Here is a 16287-nt window from a genome sequence, read left to right as displayed (position 1 = left end):
TTTTAATGGAGTTCATTTAGATTTCTCTTATTATTAAGGAGAGTGAAAACCTGTAGCTTATTTATTGGACATTCTCATTTTTTTCCTATAAATTGACTGCTGTCCATTGTTCACTGGAATATCTTTTTCTTATTGATATGCAAGAGTGTTTAGTATACTGCATAATAATGCTTTTTTGGTTATATGCACGACAAATCTCATCTCCTACTTTTTAGCTTATCTTTATTATTAAGTTTTTTATACAGACATTTTAGATTTACCTTTCATTGATTTTATTATGTATATCAATCTTTACTTTTATGGTTTTTAAAAAAATTATTTCTACCTTCATCATATTTTATTCTTTGATTTAAAATATTAAATTGGGGAGAATTGACATTGAGTCTTCTCATTCATATGTATGGATATTATATTTCTCCATTTGTTTGTGCCTTTCAATAAAATTATATTATGCCATTGAGATTATGCATATCTTTAAAATATTTAGTATTTTTGTTATTGCTGTCATTTAAAAAAGATTTTTATTGGTTATCTGTGTACATCAACCCTATTATTTTTTGTGTATTGAGCTTGTATCCAGTAACCTCTCTAAATACTCCTAGTAACTTGTCAATAGATACCCATGATTTTTCTGTGTACACAATTCCGTTGTGTACGATTGATTTGTTACTTTCCAATTATTATATCTTATCACTTCTTACTTTATTGCATTAGCTAGAAATTCCAATAATGTATTCTGGAAGCAGTGATAGTGAACATCCTTATCTGATTTCTGCCTTTGATTGTCATGTTTTTAACTTTCACTTCTAAATACGTCATTTGCTATAGATTTTGGTAGATATTCCTATCAGGTTAAGGAAGTTCTATTTTATTAATAGCTTGTTTAGCATGTTTATCAAAATAAATGCTGGATGGTAGGCTTTTCTACATATTTTGAAATGGTCATAAACTTTTTTTCTCCATTAATCTGTTAATGCAATGAATTATATTAACAGATTCTTCTGTTACTGACCTACCCTTGAATTTATTGGAAAATAGTCTTCATAGTCATGATTTTTTTTCTTATACTTTGTTGTGATTGCCTTTGATAATATTTCATTTTCTATTTCAGCGTCTTTAGCCTAAAGTTAGAGCAATGTATAACTTCATTTTGTAATTCACATTGGGTATCAAGGTTTCAGCAACCTCATAAAATATATCAAGGGACTTTCTCTCTTTTTTTTTCTGTGAAATGATTGTTTCTGAAATTCAGTCACAGGCTTTTTAATAAAAGATTGCAAAGCCATAATCAATGTCTCTTTCTCTTTACCTAAATTTGGACACAAATTATTTTTTATCTGTAACATCTCTTTAGGTTTGCGTCCTATAAAATCAGCATCATTAAGATGAACATAGAAAATCCAAAATTATCTCTGGGTGCTGTTTCACACTCTATCTTAGCTAGGAATATATGCAAGGAGCCACATGCACCAGGAAAAAAATTTTTAACTTAAAAGAAGAAGACAAATGACAATCAAACCCTTACCTTTTTATTACTAATATAAGAGCTAAAGAGTAGGACACTACTACAATCTGTACCAAAGGGAAAAATGAGTTTCGTTCCATGCAAATACCTTAACAGGGGAAGTAGATCTTTTAAAACATAGAAAATTTAAAAAGTTCAAGTTTCTACAATTGTTAGTACTACCTTTTCAAAATCTTTTTTTAAGGACCATAAACAAAATATGTATTTTTTTCACATTAACATTGGATTTTGACAGGTAGGCTGCTAGAGGTTAATGTTCATTGCAATAAGAGTAGTGGAGGCAGCAGGTGGCAGCAACTCCCACTCCAAAAACTAAGAGAAGCAGAGCAAGCCTTCTAAGAGCCAGAGGCCTCCCTTGTAGGTTAGCTAGTTCCTTTGTGTCTGTAACTGCTCATTTCAAATGTGAAAGTAAATGATATAATGCATAAATCCCACTAACTTTGATAAAACGAATGGGACTTCTTTGTGTCTACTATATGGAGAATTAATAACAAACATAAAATAGAAGGGTTTACATTTAGTGCCTTTATGCTTTCCTAGGACTTTTCTTCCCTGTCCACCTCTTCTAATTTCATTCATTCTTTGGGTCTTGCTAAAGCTTTTTCAAGGAAGCTGGCAATACTTTTCGACTTTTTGCTACATTTTATTAAATGACAGTGGGAAATAACAATACTAATATGTAAGCTGATAATATGAGTGACCATCTATTGAACACTTAATATATGCTAAGCTCTCTTTCAGAAGTTTTACATTATTTAATTCACATAATAACTCAATAAATTAGGTACTATTATCCTTATTTTATAGATATCAAAATTGAAGCACAGAAACGTTAAGTAAATAACCTAAGATCACACAGCTAATAAATGGAAGAGGCCAGAAGATCAACACAGGCTATCTGACTAAAGAGCTGCCTACGCTCTTCACCATTACTCAGGGATGTGTTTATCAGGAAAACCAATCCCTAACACTAGTCAGGCTGGCAAATATTTTAATTCCATTAAGAAATTGGCTTCTTCAAGCTATTTAAAGTATATATGTTTCCAAAACCTCTGTGAGAAGTATGTGCACAGGTGCGAGTTTGAGGCCACTGAGTGTTCAGTATGGAAGAGATTTTGGGATGGACAGACCAAACAGACAACAACTTCACTTACCATTTGAAGAAGCTTGACAAGTTATGTCACCACCCAGAACTTAACTCTCCTAATATATTAAATGGTGATAATAACATATAAGTGTTACTGTGAAGATGGAAATAAAATAGGATAGTTCACAGAATATAGCTAAGTATATCGATCAATATTAGTTCAAGTCCACCTTTCTCAATATACTGTAGTGCCAACTATGAATTTCCCTTGGGTAGGATGAGCCTAGAAGAATGAGTGAGAAGAAAATAAAGGTCAGTATTAATTAACTGAGGAAGAATACTGCATTATTAATTTTTCTGTCTCCCTCAATGAGTATCTCAAATGATGAGTATATAACAAATGTTTGTTGTTAAATTGATGAATAAATAAAGTCATGAAACTAAGTAGTCAATGGATATTTTAAATATGTAAAAATAGAGTCTTCCTATGTATTTGACATACTATAGGACTGGGGTTAATAGATAACATTGATATTCCTGGGAAATTTATTTACAGTTAAATAAGATTAATGGAGGTCCCTTATTAATTTCTGACTTAAAGAGATTCGATTTATATTGTGACAGCATTTCTTTTTCTCTGATTTGCTTATTCTTGTATGCTTTATCATTCATCAAATTAACTGACTTCTCTTTTAGACCAAAAACAGATGATGCCTGGGTATTTGCAAAACCCAATGCAATTCAGGCTGTTGGTGTTATGTCATTTGGTGAGTGTATGGTTTCAAAGGCCCTTTCTCAATATGGAGTCTTTTATACAATGAAAAGGTGCTATATTTCATAGTTATATCTGAAGAACAGATATCCTAAGTTTTACACATCTTATTAGCAGCATATGATCTAGTTTGTGCCACTGTAAATTTAGGCATAAACTTTTCTCACTCATCACTAAAATTTACTTCAATTTGGACAAGTGTCTTTCTCATGCAGAAAACTCATTAGAGACATTTTGTTTCTTAACTTGAAAATCTAGCAAATGTTATGGACTTCTTCAAAACCTTGTACACAAATTATTACAAATTGGCCAGAAGTCTCAAGCTAATCCATTGTATTCCAGATTGGAAAGGAAGCCTTGGACTGAAAATACAGTGTTCTTTAGACTTCCTTTAAGATTGGAAAGGCCATTGGGAAATGGAAAATGGGAGAGAAAATTGAATGACACGAAGAGACTGCACAAGCCTAACGTGAATGAAATTTCTCATCCCCAAAGCTGTTAAAAAAATAATTTTCTGAAATATCTAGTAAATTAGTATATTCGAACTTCGATTTATTAGCATTCCAAAGTAGCATACATCTCTGAATTTTCAGAAGTAAAAAGAGAACACTAGTGCTTGCTTTAATAATGCTTTTTTTTCTTTTTTGTTCCCCAGCATTTATTTGCCACCATAACTGCTTCTTAGTTTATGGTTCTTTGGAAGAACGCACAGTAGCTAAGTGGTCCTGCATCATCCATGTGTCCACCTTGGTTTCTGTCTTTATCAGTATTCTCTTTGCTACATGTGGATACTTGACATTTACTGGCTTCACCCAAGGTAAAATAAGAGGTGCAGTCTTACCGTTTTTGGTATTCATGTGGAGTGGTGCTATCACTTCTCACCGTGGGTACAATGATAACCAATGGTCTACTTCAAGCTATCACTCTCTCTTCTCCCCATTTTCTCCTCTACCTTCATTCCTCTCTGCTGTTTCTGTTTCTCAATTTTCTCATTTTCTAAACTGATAAACTTTTAGCCCACTCTCTCTTCTATCTTTCTACTTCAAAGCACATGAATTCTGGCTTCCCTCCCTACTACTCCGTTGCAACTTTATTTTCAAAGACAACAATATCCTCCCACTCTTTAAAGCTATTAATCTTCTTGGTTCTGATCCTCATGGACCTCTCTGAATCACTTAACAGTTCTTTCTTTCCACCCGTAGAGAAAAGAGCATCATTCACTCTGTTAATATATTTTTTCTCTCCAAGTAAATCATCTTTACTTTCTTCTACGCTCTCTCCCCTCACATCCCCTCCACCCCCCATTAACTGGCTCAGGCAAGTTGCCTTTTTTTTCCTCTCAACAAATTCTCTGGAGATTTTCCTTATTTTAACCCTAGTCCACCCCTTTCTTTTCATCTCCAGCTTCTTGCCTGCAGGATATTTCTACTTAGTTATCTCATTCTTGCCTTAAACACAAAACATCATCTTTCCCACACACAAAAAAAGCCCCTTCCCTCCCCCTTACCCTCACCCCACTGCCTCACATTGAACTTCCTTCTTTTTCCTTCTATTCACCCAGGCCCAACAACTGAGTGGTCATCACTTCTCTTCCTTTGACTCTTATATTCACTCATCTGTGTAGTGTAATATTCAGGGTATTCTGACAGCCCGCTGAATGCTGTGATTCATGCATCTCACGGCTTTTGTAGGTCTATTATCTCATTTGACCTTCAAACAACCCTATGGAGGTAAGTGGAATAACTAGCTTTACCCCCTTGCTTAAAACACAAAGAGAAGTAACTTGCCCAAGCCGGCTGATGACAAAGTAGAAAACAAGTCCTGACTTTCAGTCTAATTTTCTTTCCATTCTGCCTTTCCGCCTACCCCATTTTGGTCAAGTGTGACCCATTAAAAGCTGTCTCCTAGCCTCCTGCTCCTCTTAGCTTAGTTTTCTGATGATGCTGAAATCTGGGTGGATGGTGCATTTTTTCAAATAGAGGTTACAGGTGACTATGGTTATAGGCAAATATTTCTCAAGAAATAAAGATGGCTTCAAAGGAGTGATTAGCATAATTCCAATGCAGTAAAAAATATAATATGTGTGTATGCCATTAGAGTGCAATAATAAAATACCTTGAAAATCTTGATAAGAACTGTGTTTCAAAACATAGCCATGGATCACTATTTTTGCCAAGACGAGTGGCCTTTAGGCTCCCGTCTATACAAAACCTTGGTTTTTAAATGCCTTCTCTGTAAGACATAAACCCTCTTTTTAGTCACATCTTCCTGAAGTTTTTATCAGTGGTAATTGCTCAGATATAATTAAGTCTTTATATAACAAAGCTGAAAAGGTTGGTTTGGAAATTTTGTTTGTCTCCAACCCCCTCCCTGCAGCTCTCCCTCGGCCTCCTCCCCCCCAACCCACCCCAGGTATAATTATCTAAAATACAATTAGATTTAAACTGAAATAAGCTGACATTGTTTCTCCAGGCCATTTCACTTCAGGCAAATCTGGTCTTGTTCGTGCAAATGGTATGCTTCTTTTCTTTTTCATTTTGGGTAGATAAATTCCAGCTTGTGAGGAGGCAGTAAGAACTCAGGATTGTTCTTGACATTCTCAGTGACTTTTGAAAAGTTGTCAGGCTCATTTTTTAGAAGAGGTTAGTGAAAGGGAGCTTCTGTCCTTTTTTTCTTAGAGAGCTGAAACCTTTTTAGTCAAACTTGAAACATTTCTCTGCCATTAGTGCTCTGTAGTTTAACCCCTTTCTACTCAAAATGTACATTGCATCAGAAAGTAATATACATTTGTTCTAGTTGATGGTGGGAGGAAGGTCGTTTAGCATTTTAGTGAAAAAAAGTGCAAAAGTATGGTCATTTGTTTTCTTTTTAAGCAGTGTAGTCATGTGTGACTTTGATCTAATTTTCTATTTAGTCTGAGAAATGTGACCAAAATTTTTTAAATGTAGGCATATTATACTTAGGAAATAAACAGATCCAAATATTCTTTGTTTTGGCATTGGGAAGCTTTTTTTGCTGACATGACTTCTGTGCCCTCATTAGATTCCTGTATTTCTTCATAGGTGTCTGAGAAAACACAATCTTTAAATAGGAATTGATTCAAGGTACATATGGTTCATCATTTAGTTTAAAACTAATGAAATATAATGCTCTTCAATATTTTTAGTTTTGAATCAGTCCATTTATACTTGGGATCATTAGATATCATGGAAGATAATGTATGTTTGGAATACCTTGCTGTGGCCCCGAGATTGCAACTAAACCCTATAGTGTGATATACAGGAAATTCAGCTCCCCAGATGCAATGGTCCACTCTTCCTTTCAGGATTGTTCTTGATCTATGAATAGCATTTCAAAAGGAAATTTGTTTATTTTAAAATTTTTTTTATATTTTTTAAATTTAATAATGAAGTCACTTACTTACCAGAAACAAAGACCAGAAGCAAGTTTATAAAACCAATGTACAAGAATTTAGGGAGTTGATTCTGGTGTAAGAAAACAATGGATAAAAGTACTTTTCAGAAGTCGTTACAAATTAAAGCAAATATACCAAAATAAACAATGAGAATAAGAGAAAAACTATTAGGTCTTTGAGCCACACTTCTCTTACTCAAGCCCACTTTCATGTCTGGAAGTGTACTTTCCCTTCTAATAAAGCTTTTCTTTTCTGCTGCAAAAAAAAAAAAAAAAAAAGAGAGAGAGAGAGAAACTATTAGTGATGAATCCATCTTCAAGTAGAACATACACTAGTTTTAATATCAGTTAATAATTATATAGTTATTAAATTTAAAAACATATTTAGACTTGGCAATCTAGTCTGTTAATTAAATGAAGTTTATTTAGTTTCACTTACATAATAAATATCCAATATTTCATTTATTAGATATTTATATTAAAAAATCTAGTATCTATTAAATAAATCTATTTTATATCATTCTCTAGGAGACTTATTTGAAAATTATTGCAGAAATGATGACCTGGTAACATTTGGAAGGTTTTGTTATGGAGTCACTGTTATTTTGACATACCCGATAGAATGCTTTGTGACTAGAGAGGTAAGCACAATTCCTTTTCAACACCACTTAGATATTCTCTCTACTATATTTAATTTAGGAAGATTTGTAAATAATTCAATTCTGCCAATTCCCACGTGCATGAGAGGTATATAATTTATAAAATTTTCTTTCCAGTTTAAAGATAATATATTCAATGTTTACAAGATATTTTTTCTAAAGTTGGATTTGAAAATCATATTTGGTGGTTTAGTCTATATTAGCATAAATATAAATATTTCTACAACTGCATTCCAAAATGAATGCCAGTCTTTAATAGAGCTAAACGAAGTTTTTATTTAAAAGCATTCTTACTAAGAAATTAACTACTAAGGTTTAAAACATGCTTTAGAAAATTATTTTCTTCTAAGATGTTTTGTAAGTCAACATGTATTAAAGGCACCATAGAACAGGTTCTGATCAGTTTTATTAAAAACTATCTCGTATTTCCTTGGAAAACCAAAATTAAATTTAAACCATTAGTTTTACAGATATATTTCTTTTATATGTTTACTAATTTGTATTTACATACCATATAAAACAATATAGGTAGTATATTACTTATATATGTATATTTCACAGATAAAGTGAACTCCAAGTTAAGTTATGTTATATAGTCCACCTGGATTTGTGGAGGAAGATTAGGTGAAAACTTTTTTGTGTAAGATTGGATAACATGGCTCCTCAGGAGTTCCTTATGCAAGTCAGCTAAAAATCCACTGTACCACTTAGCAGAAAAACATGATCCTGCTTCACAGTGGTTCTTTTAGGAATCACACTGAAAAGGGATTAGTCTTAGGATCTATTCCTAAGGGCTGTTTACACAGGGCACCATGTGAATGGGTCTAATGTGTGAAGTGAAATGCCTACAGAGCTTTAAATACACTAACCAACTAATACACAGGCTTCTAGAAGCTGACCAGTGCTCACCTTATGCCAGTTCTGGGGACAAAGAACTGCACAAGGAAATGGAATAAGGAAATGTTCAGCACCATGAATGTCCTTTACAATTAGCACTTGTCCTCACTTAAAAATGCGTAACTCACAGGCCAGTTCTTCACCTTGAATATAAGGGAGACCTAGATTGAACTTTACTTTATGAAGATTTTTTAAATCTAAGAACCTTTAAAATTTTTGCTAACTATTGTTGGATGCAGGAAATGGTTTTATTTTAGCTTCTGCCCGGTACTTTAGATTTGAATCTGATCTCTAGATCAGCAATGACAGATGGTGCATTCTTATGTGGTTTCTGGTGAACTGCTTGTGGACAGTCTGAGTCACCTGCACAGCTTATGTTTTCAGTACTTGGGACTTGTGTTTCCTTTCTAGTTGCCATGACACGAAGACAGAACTAAAGATCTCTGCTATGGTCACAAATACTAGGCAGAGGAATCTTGTATATACTTCACTTATTTACTTCCTTTCTCTTTTTTCCTTTGTACACACACGTACAAAAATAAATATATGTGTGTATATATGTGTGTGTGTGTGTGTATACATATATACACACACACACATATATACATATGTTTATGTATATATATATATACATATATATACACACACACACATATATACATACACACACACACACATATACATACACACACATTTGGCGTAAACATATCTAAGCCATTTCTATTCATAAGTCAAGAAGGCAGTCGCATGCAAGAGTACCCAAAGGCCTGTCTTCCCCAATAAATATTTCTCACTAGCCTGACCCATGAAGTGATTTTCCACTATTACAGTCCTATCTTAGAGTCATCTATAAGAATGAATTTTAAATAAGATAATATTCGGAAAGACATTACCAATTGTAAAACTATAAATCAGTTAAAGTTATTAGTATCCTAATTATTAAATTATTAGCAGAGTTACAGTAGTATCCAATCTAAAGAGGATGTTACTTATCACAGCTTGCAACATTGGCTTCACATCCCTAATCATCTGACCCTCTCCTACCATTTCCAACTCTTGCTTTGTGTTTTTTTTTTTTTCAGAGTCATTCAAACTGTCTCCTTCTTGTCCTCCATAGGTATCTTTCCTGTTCTTACCTCTTTGCTCTTTTTCACAATGTTGCCTCAGTCTGTAATTCTATTCTAAATCCTATCCATGTTTCAGGCCCTACCTCAAGCCAAGGTAGGTAGGACAAGCACATTTCAGAAATGCTGCAAAGCCAATTACTATAAGGGAGACTGATCTAGGCAAATAAAACTCTTTCTAAATTCTATTTGTCTTTTTTAATCCTGTCATAATCACCATTTGTTTGATTAGATTGATTGGATCTCTCCAAATAGGATATTAATTTCAGAGAACAAGAATCATCTAGATATTTTCTCTTTGCAAATCTTATCACAGTGTGGGACACATTAAATAGGTAATTGTTGGTTGATTTTCTAATCTGAATCTCAGTGGCAAATGGTGACCAACTTTTCTCCATTTTTATTGAGGAAAGACAAGATGAAATAGACTTAACTTGTATCAAATAGGATTCAGATTACATAAAACTAATTTCCTGTTAGTAAATGATATTACACATCCATTATTATTCAAGAAAATTGTGGTAGCTCCTATCTTAGAGGTCATTCAAATAATCTAAATAGCATCTGTAGTTTGTCCTTGTGGTAACCTTTTGGACTCAAGTAAGGATAAGGTAACTTTCCAAGGTCTCTCCTATATTTGAGAAATGTATTTATTTACACATTAATATGCCATGTGCTGCCTGTTCAACAAAGAATTTTTGTATTGATATGTGTGTATATCCCTTGTAAGTACTTTGAAAAAGGTAGACCATTCATATAGTTTGAAATTGGATTGATTGCCTTATTGGTAGTATTTTACATAGTCTCAAGTGCTATCATATGAAATAAATACCTTAATAAATCCTTCACACATCTGAGAATCTCTCTCTAAACAACCTGTTTATTTGGCAGGTGATTGCAAGTATCTTTTTTGGTGGGAATCTATCATCAGTTTTCCACATAATCGTGACAGTGGTTCTCATTACTGCGGCCACGCTCGTGTCATCGCTGATTGATTGCCTTGGAATAGTGTTAGAACTCAGTGTGAGTGCATTTAAGGATTTACTTCTTCTATTCTAAATATCCCTTTAAAAATAATGTTTACATTTAACATAAGATGTATTTTTCTTAACAAAGATGTCATTTTCTGAATTGGATCGAAAACGCGTTTGTTATATGATAATATGTTTATAATGATGATATTGTATACTCGATGGTATACTTTTAGAGCAGTGATTTTCCAGTGGGAAGATTTTTCTCCTTCTCCCCAGAGGACACTTAGCAATGTCTAGAGACATTTTTGATTGACACAACTGGGTAGGCAGGTGCTACTGACATCTAGTGGGTAGAAGCCAAGGATATTACTAAACATCCCGCAATGCACAGGACAGTCCCTACCACAAAGAATTATCCAATCCAAAATGTCAAAAGTGCTAAGGTTGAGTCGCCTGGCTTAAAGCACTTTTTTTGTATTTTATTTTCTCTAATACATAGATATTGCTAAAAAATAACTATAAATTAAATGCATCTAGAATTTCCTTTGTCAAGTAAAAATAGGTATAGAGAGATTCACTAAAATATGCGAATGAAGAGAATAATATCCATACTCCATGTTCACGTACCATGGCCCATGTTCTTTTTCTTTAAAACATTTTTTCTATCCCTTTTGAACTTTCCCTTGTAATCTCTACTGCTACCTCCCAAATCTAGGTTCTCATCATATCGCATCTGAATCAATACTGGCTTTTTGCTTCAACTAACACACATTTGAATTTTGCTTCCACTTTATCACCATCTTGCTTTAAAATCTCCACTTTCCTACCAGAGCAAATATTAACTCGGTTGCCTCTGTAATCTGACCCCTTCTCTACTATGGAAAGCTTTTACCGTTTACTTCTCCAAACCTTCTCTCAGCTCTAGTCAATCTTGTTGGCTTATGGGTAAGCTATATTAATTATTTCCTTTATCCTTTGGCTTATGTTTATTCTTTGCTATAATTATTATTTTTCTTTCATTTCTCTCCAAATCTTACTAAGATTTAAGGTCTAGTACATCTTCTAATTCATTTATTCATTGAACAGACAGGTGCAGATATATGGAGTGGGGGAGAAGATAGAGAGAGAAAGAGGGAGGAAGTGAGAGAGAGAGAGAGAGAGAGAGAGAGAGGATTACTATGTGCCATATGATAGAGATACAACAATAGCTGATAAACTCACAAATAAACATAAAAGTTCATCTGCTATATAGATGATGAGGAAGAGAGAGGGAAGTAGGTGGACTCCCAAAAGACATTTTTGAGAAAAGATTAGCAGGATTTGGTGACAGATTCGATTGGGAGGACAGGGGGATAGAGGAACACATCAAGAATGATTCCTTGATTCTACTTTATGCAACTAGGATAATGATACCATTTGGCAAGACATGAAAAACAGTGGATCTACCACTTCAGAGTCATTAATCTTCCCCTTCTACAATCCTTATAGAATTTTTACTGAGAATCACAGCAGTTAGCATTTATTAGTCATGAACCACGGGGAAGGCAGACTTTTATAGGTGGGATCCTATATTTACTCACTCCATTGAGAGTTGAAGGATGGGTGAAGGTATTATTGTCAGTGCCCAGGGTACTGTTCCTTCCAGATTCCATTTGGATTTGAAGTTCCAGACAAAGGCAGTGGGAGGAACACACTATTAGGGATTTTCTTCTAGCAGTGTGTGGAAAGTAGAGAACAAACAGCTTCCCCAAACTACACAGGACTGGGGAATCTCTATTTCACCAGCAATGGAACGAAAGCTCATGGGACAGATGGACAAATATCAAAGGTGATTTGTACCTACTTCCCAATTTTGCATAGGCCAAAGATTAGTAAGTTTACTCAAAATCATTTCATGTTCCAATCTTGATCTATATAAATGGATGACTGCTACCTTAATGCACCAACTCGATTTATGTACTATCTTGTATCATGTACTGCTTAGACTATCCATAAACTTTCCTTCCCTGCCAAATTATAAACTCTTTGAAAACATGCATGAATTTAGCTGCCTTCTCCATCCTCCATGGTATCTGGCATAGTACTAAGTACTAAGTTCACAGTACTGAGAACTGTGCTCAAATTACTGTGTGGGTGATTGCCCCTTGGGACCACAGTTCAGGAACTATTTCTACAAATGTTCCTGGACATAAGAGTTCTATAGTGTAGCAATAGGAGATTAAGTGTTACAAAAAAATTATTGGTGTTGACAGTAATAGTAATCCTTCAACTATGCTGAGGAGGTGATCAACATAATGATTCCCAGCTCTGCTATTTCTTATTTTATGAAATCTTTCATTTGAGTTCACAAACGAGATTTTGTGAGATTTTGATATGACAAATGTTTATGAACTGACTGATCACTCACCACATTTTGATAGCTTAACAATTTTTTGTTACCTTTAAATTAACCAAGCATACATGTATTGCTTGTTTTGCAGGAATTATTTATTTTTGTAAATTTGACCATTACTTTCTGGTAATTGCTAATCTCCCTGACACTTGCACAACAAAATCGTAAGCACCTAATCCATTAAATATTCTCTCTTGTACTTACGTAGAAAATTTTTTGTGATTAAGACAGAATTCTGGTATTGTAATCACAGAAGAATATTTGGCAAATATCTGTTATAAAGTCAAGATCTGAGCTAGCTGTGGAGGACCATTTTTAAAAGTTTAAAAGATGATTCTAGAGCCTTAGATTTTTAAAAACATGGTTATATAGACATTCATAAAAAAAACAAATAAGAATGCTAAATTGTTTGTTATGATCTAATAACTCAAGACAATTACACTAGTTTTAAAGCACTTTGTAGGAATAAAATCTAGGATCTATTTTCTCTTTCAGACCACCTGCGTGTGTTTTTCCAATCAACAAAAGTCTTTTGGTATACACAATAACATATTCAGGTCTTTACTCAACTCTCTTTTGTGTGGGCATTAATAATTGTAGTACTTCGGGAATTCTTTTCTATTGTCACTTCTGAATCATCGCTTAGTAGAATAATGATCTTCACAGATGAGATGTGTAATAGAATCAAACTTTAAATTTGCAAAGTTGGGGAAATGCTGTTATGTAGTATAATAAAATAACATAGGATAAATTATTCAGGGCTATATTATTTAATAAAAAGCAAAATCTCATTTAGAACTTAGTTTCCCTTTTATTTGTTTTCATGGCAATAGACAACATTGGCATATTTTTCCAAAGCAAACACACCCTCAATTTTAAAGGATTCATTTTAGAAGCAAATAAAATAAATATATGTCCCATTCTTGGTAGTCAGAATCCAGCATCTCAGCACTGATGTTGCTATTAGAGAAAAGAGGCAACTGCGGTAATTGGGCCCTATGGGTTTCTACTTGCAGCAACACAAAGAGGAAAGATGAAGCAGCTGGTGCCTGTGGCCAGAGTAACCAGCCCAACAAGCATTGTGTGCAGCTTACAGTGGAAGGGAAAAAACAATCCAGTTACCCAGGGAGAGCCCAGAGGTAGAGATACAGTCATCAGGGTGAACAAGCCATGGTCCACGCTGCCCAAGACCCCTGAGCTAGAGAGAACCTCTTTATAAAACATAGGAATACATTTCATGAGTCCAAATAGATTACAGAGTAGACATTTAAAAGATGTATAAGCATTCTTTTATTTAGATTTCAGCTTCCTTGAATCATTTGAGAGGTTTCTGTTCAGGTAGGCGACTTTAGATACTTTTCCAATAAGTATTGTCAGTAAAATCTTCCTTTATTTCCCTACAGCAAACTGCAAAATGCCCTGGCATCAATAGTGTTATTATCAAAGGACAGTGCTGTCTTGTCTTTATAAATAAGGCTATATTTTATTGTCTCTTTAATAAACAGTTATGGTACTTATGTCCTATCAAGCAATTTCAAAAATTATTCCAAAGCCAGTGGTATATGCTCATGCAATGCTATATTAAATAGATCAAATAAACTGAATTCCTTTATAAGGAATTCAGCAGATGGAACTGCTCTATCATTTTACACTTGATCTTGGGTCCTAACAACAACCTCTAGCAAGACTAAACTTTGAAATATTAAGAAAGTAACTGCTATCTAGACAAGAAACCCAGCTGGACTTCTTCCAGTACAAACATCAGCTATATGGCTTTCACACTAATTGCTACTTTCTCAACTCTTAAAAATTATAGTATAAACAAAACACCCATTGCTTTGCACTGCCCACCAAGTTAGGTTTGGAAGAGTCCCAAAATACTGACTGATGACAGCTTCTTAGCAGCAGCTGGTGGCAGTTTTCATCCTGATAGCACTTTTACCCTCCACAATTCCAGATAAATTATAATTTGTTCCTATAAAAAAACTTTATACACATATACACACATATGTGTATATTTGTTTTACTTTTTTATTGTTTTCAAAAATTATTTCTAAGAAAACAGAGAGTAATAATTGTTATAAACACAGACTGAGTTCTGCAGGATTTCTCATTCTTAAAAAAACTGTCAGTTTCAGGTGTCATGATAGAGCCCAAGGAATCCATAATTCACTTAATTCTAGCCATATGAAAACTAATCCTTTATACACTGTGTACCTTTGTAGATATTCATTTGTATTCAGGTGCTATGAGTGGCAAAATTATATTGTCCATATATTTTAAATTAGAATATAATTTGATACCTCTTAGTATTTTCTCATTCTTATATCTCTGACTGTAGAAATATTTTCTATGAAATGTAGTCCCTCCTATTCTTCCCCAGATATTTAGATACTGTCTGCCTACTCTGATTTTATAATGTCTCTCCCTTTTCTCTGCAGTTTCTCTGAACATTTGCCATTTTTGTAAAAAAAAACAAAAAAAAATTAAATTATAGTTTTGGAACATAGTAATATTTCTAGTATGAGGATGGTACTTAGTATAAAACAGTGATTTTAGTAAGTGGTGATATCAAGAAAATATTTCTTTTAAAACTGTTTTTGAGGTATAATATATTATTTTACATCATTCGACTACAAAATAAGTTTTCTATGATTTTAGCAAATTACCAAAGTTTGCATCAAAAAGCTTTCAAATGTTTTTGAAAAAAAATTTCAAATTTCAAATTACCAAAATAATGTATCAAAAAGCTTTCAAACCATTGGTGATAGGTGTGTTGGATTTCATTATACTCTTCTTTTTACATATATATATACATATACATATATGTGTATATGTATATATATGTACATATGTCTACATATACATATATATATATACAAATTTCCATAATATCTTTTTCAAATATAGCAAAACATGTTAATTTTTGGAAAGCTTGCTTTTAATGCTAGATCAATATCATATTTGCTATTGAGTATATGTTATAAAAAAAACAAACATATTTTATGGCTGAAGAGACTATTGTTTGTCGTATAATTGTATTTAATATATTTTATTAATATGTGTTATAGTTTAATATATAATATAATTTACATTTAATATAATTAGAAAAATATATTACCTAAAATACATTAAATTTTGACATTATTTTGTTTGCCAAGTTTCTAGTGCAAATTTGACCTCCTTAAAGGGAAAGTTTCTTTTCCCTTAAAGTCAATAACTCTTGGTATTTTTATAATAGACAACACTACTCCCCATAATTTTCAATCTGACATTACCCCTCAGGTTGGACTTATCCAAAAGCTATTGTGGGGAAGGGTGAATGAGTCATAATCATTTAGTTCTGCTGTCAGTTTTCTAGGGTAATTAATGTGTTTAGTTTTACTTGAAAGATGATGTAGAAATGCTATTTTATGTTGAGTGCCCTTAAGGTTATAGTTTTC

At 33.4% G+C, this 16287-nt stretch overlaps 1 protein-coding gene across 2 annotated transcripts in view; it reads left to right on the top strand.

The window, feature by feature from the left end:
* Window positions 1-16287, top strand: part of SLC38A11 (solute carrier family 38 member 11) — a 49364-nt gene that overhangs the window by 32015 nt on the left and 1062 nt on the right. For both annotated transcript variants that reach the window (XM_039855917.1, XM_039855918.1), the window contains 4 exons: window positions 3309-3379; window positions 4040-4201; window positions 7327-7439; window positions 10370-10501. In XM_039855917.1, coding sequence (XP_039711851.1) covers window positions 3309-3379; window positions 4040-4201; window positions 7327-7439; window positions 10370-10501 — 478 coding nt within the window. The remainder of the gene's footprint in view (window positions 1-3308; window positions 3380-4039; window positions 4202-7326; window positions 7440-10369; window positions 10502-16287) is intronic.

The sequence above is a fragment of the Pteropus medius genome, unplaced genomic scaffold (genome assembly GCF_902729225.1).
Source record: "Pteropus medius unplaced genomic scaffold, Ma_sr-lr_union100, whole genome shotgun sequence".
Taxonomy (NCBI): Eukaryota; Metazoa; Chordata; class Mammalia; order Chiroptera; family Pteropodidae; genus Pteropus; species Pteropus medius.
This window is presented reverse-complemented; position numbering and strand designations above follow the sequence as displayed.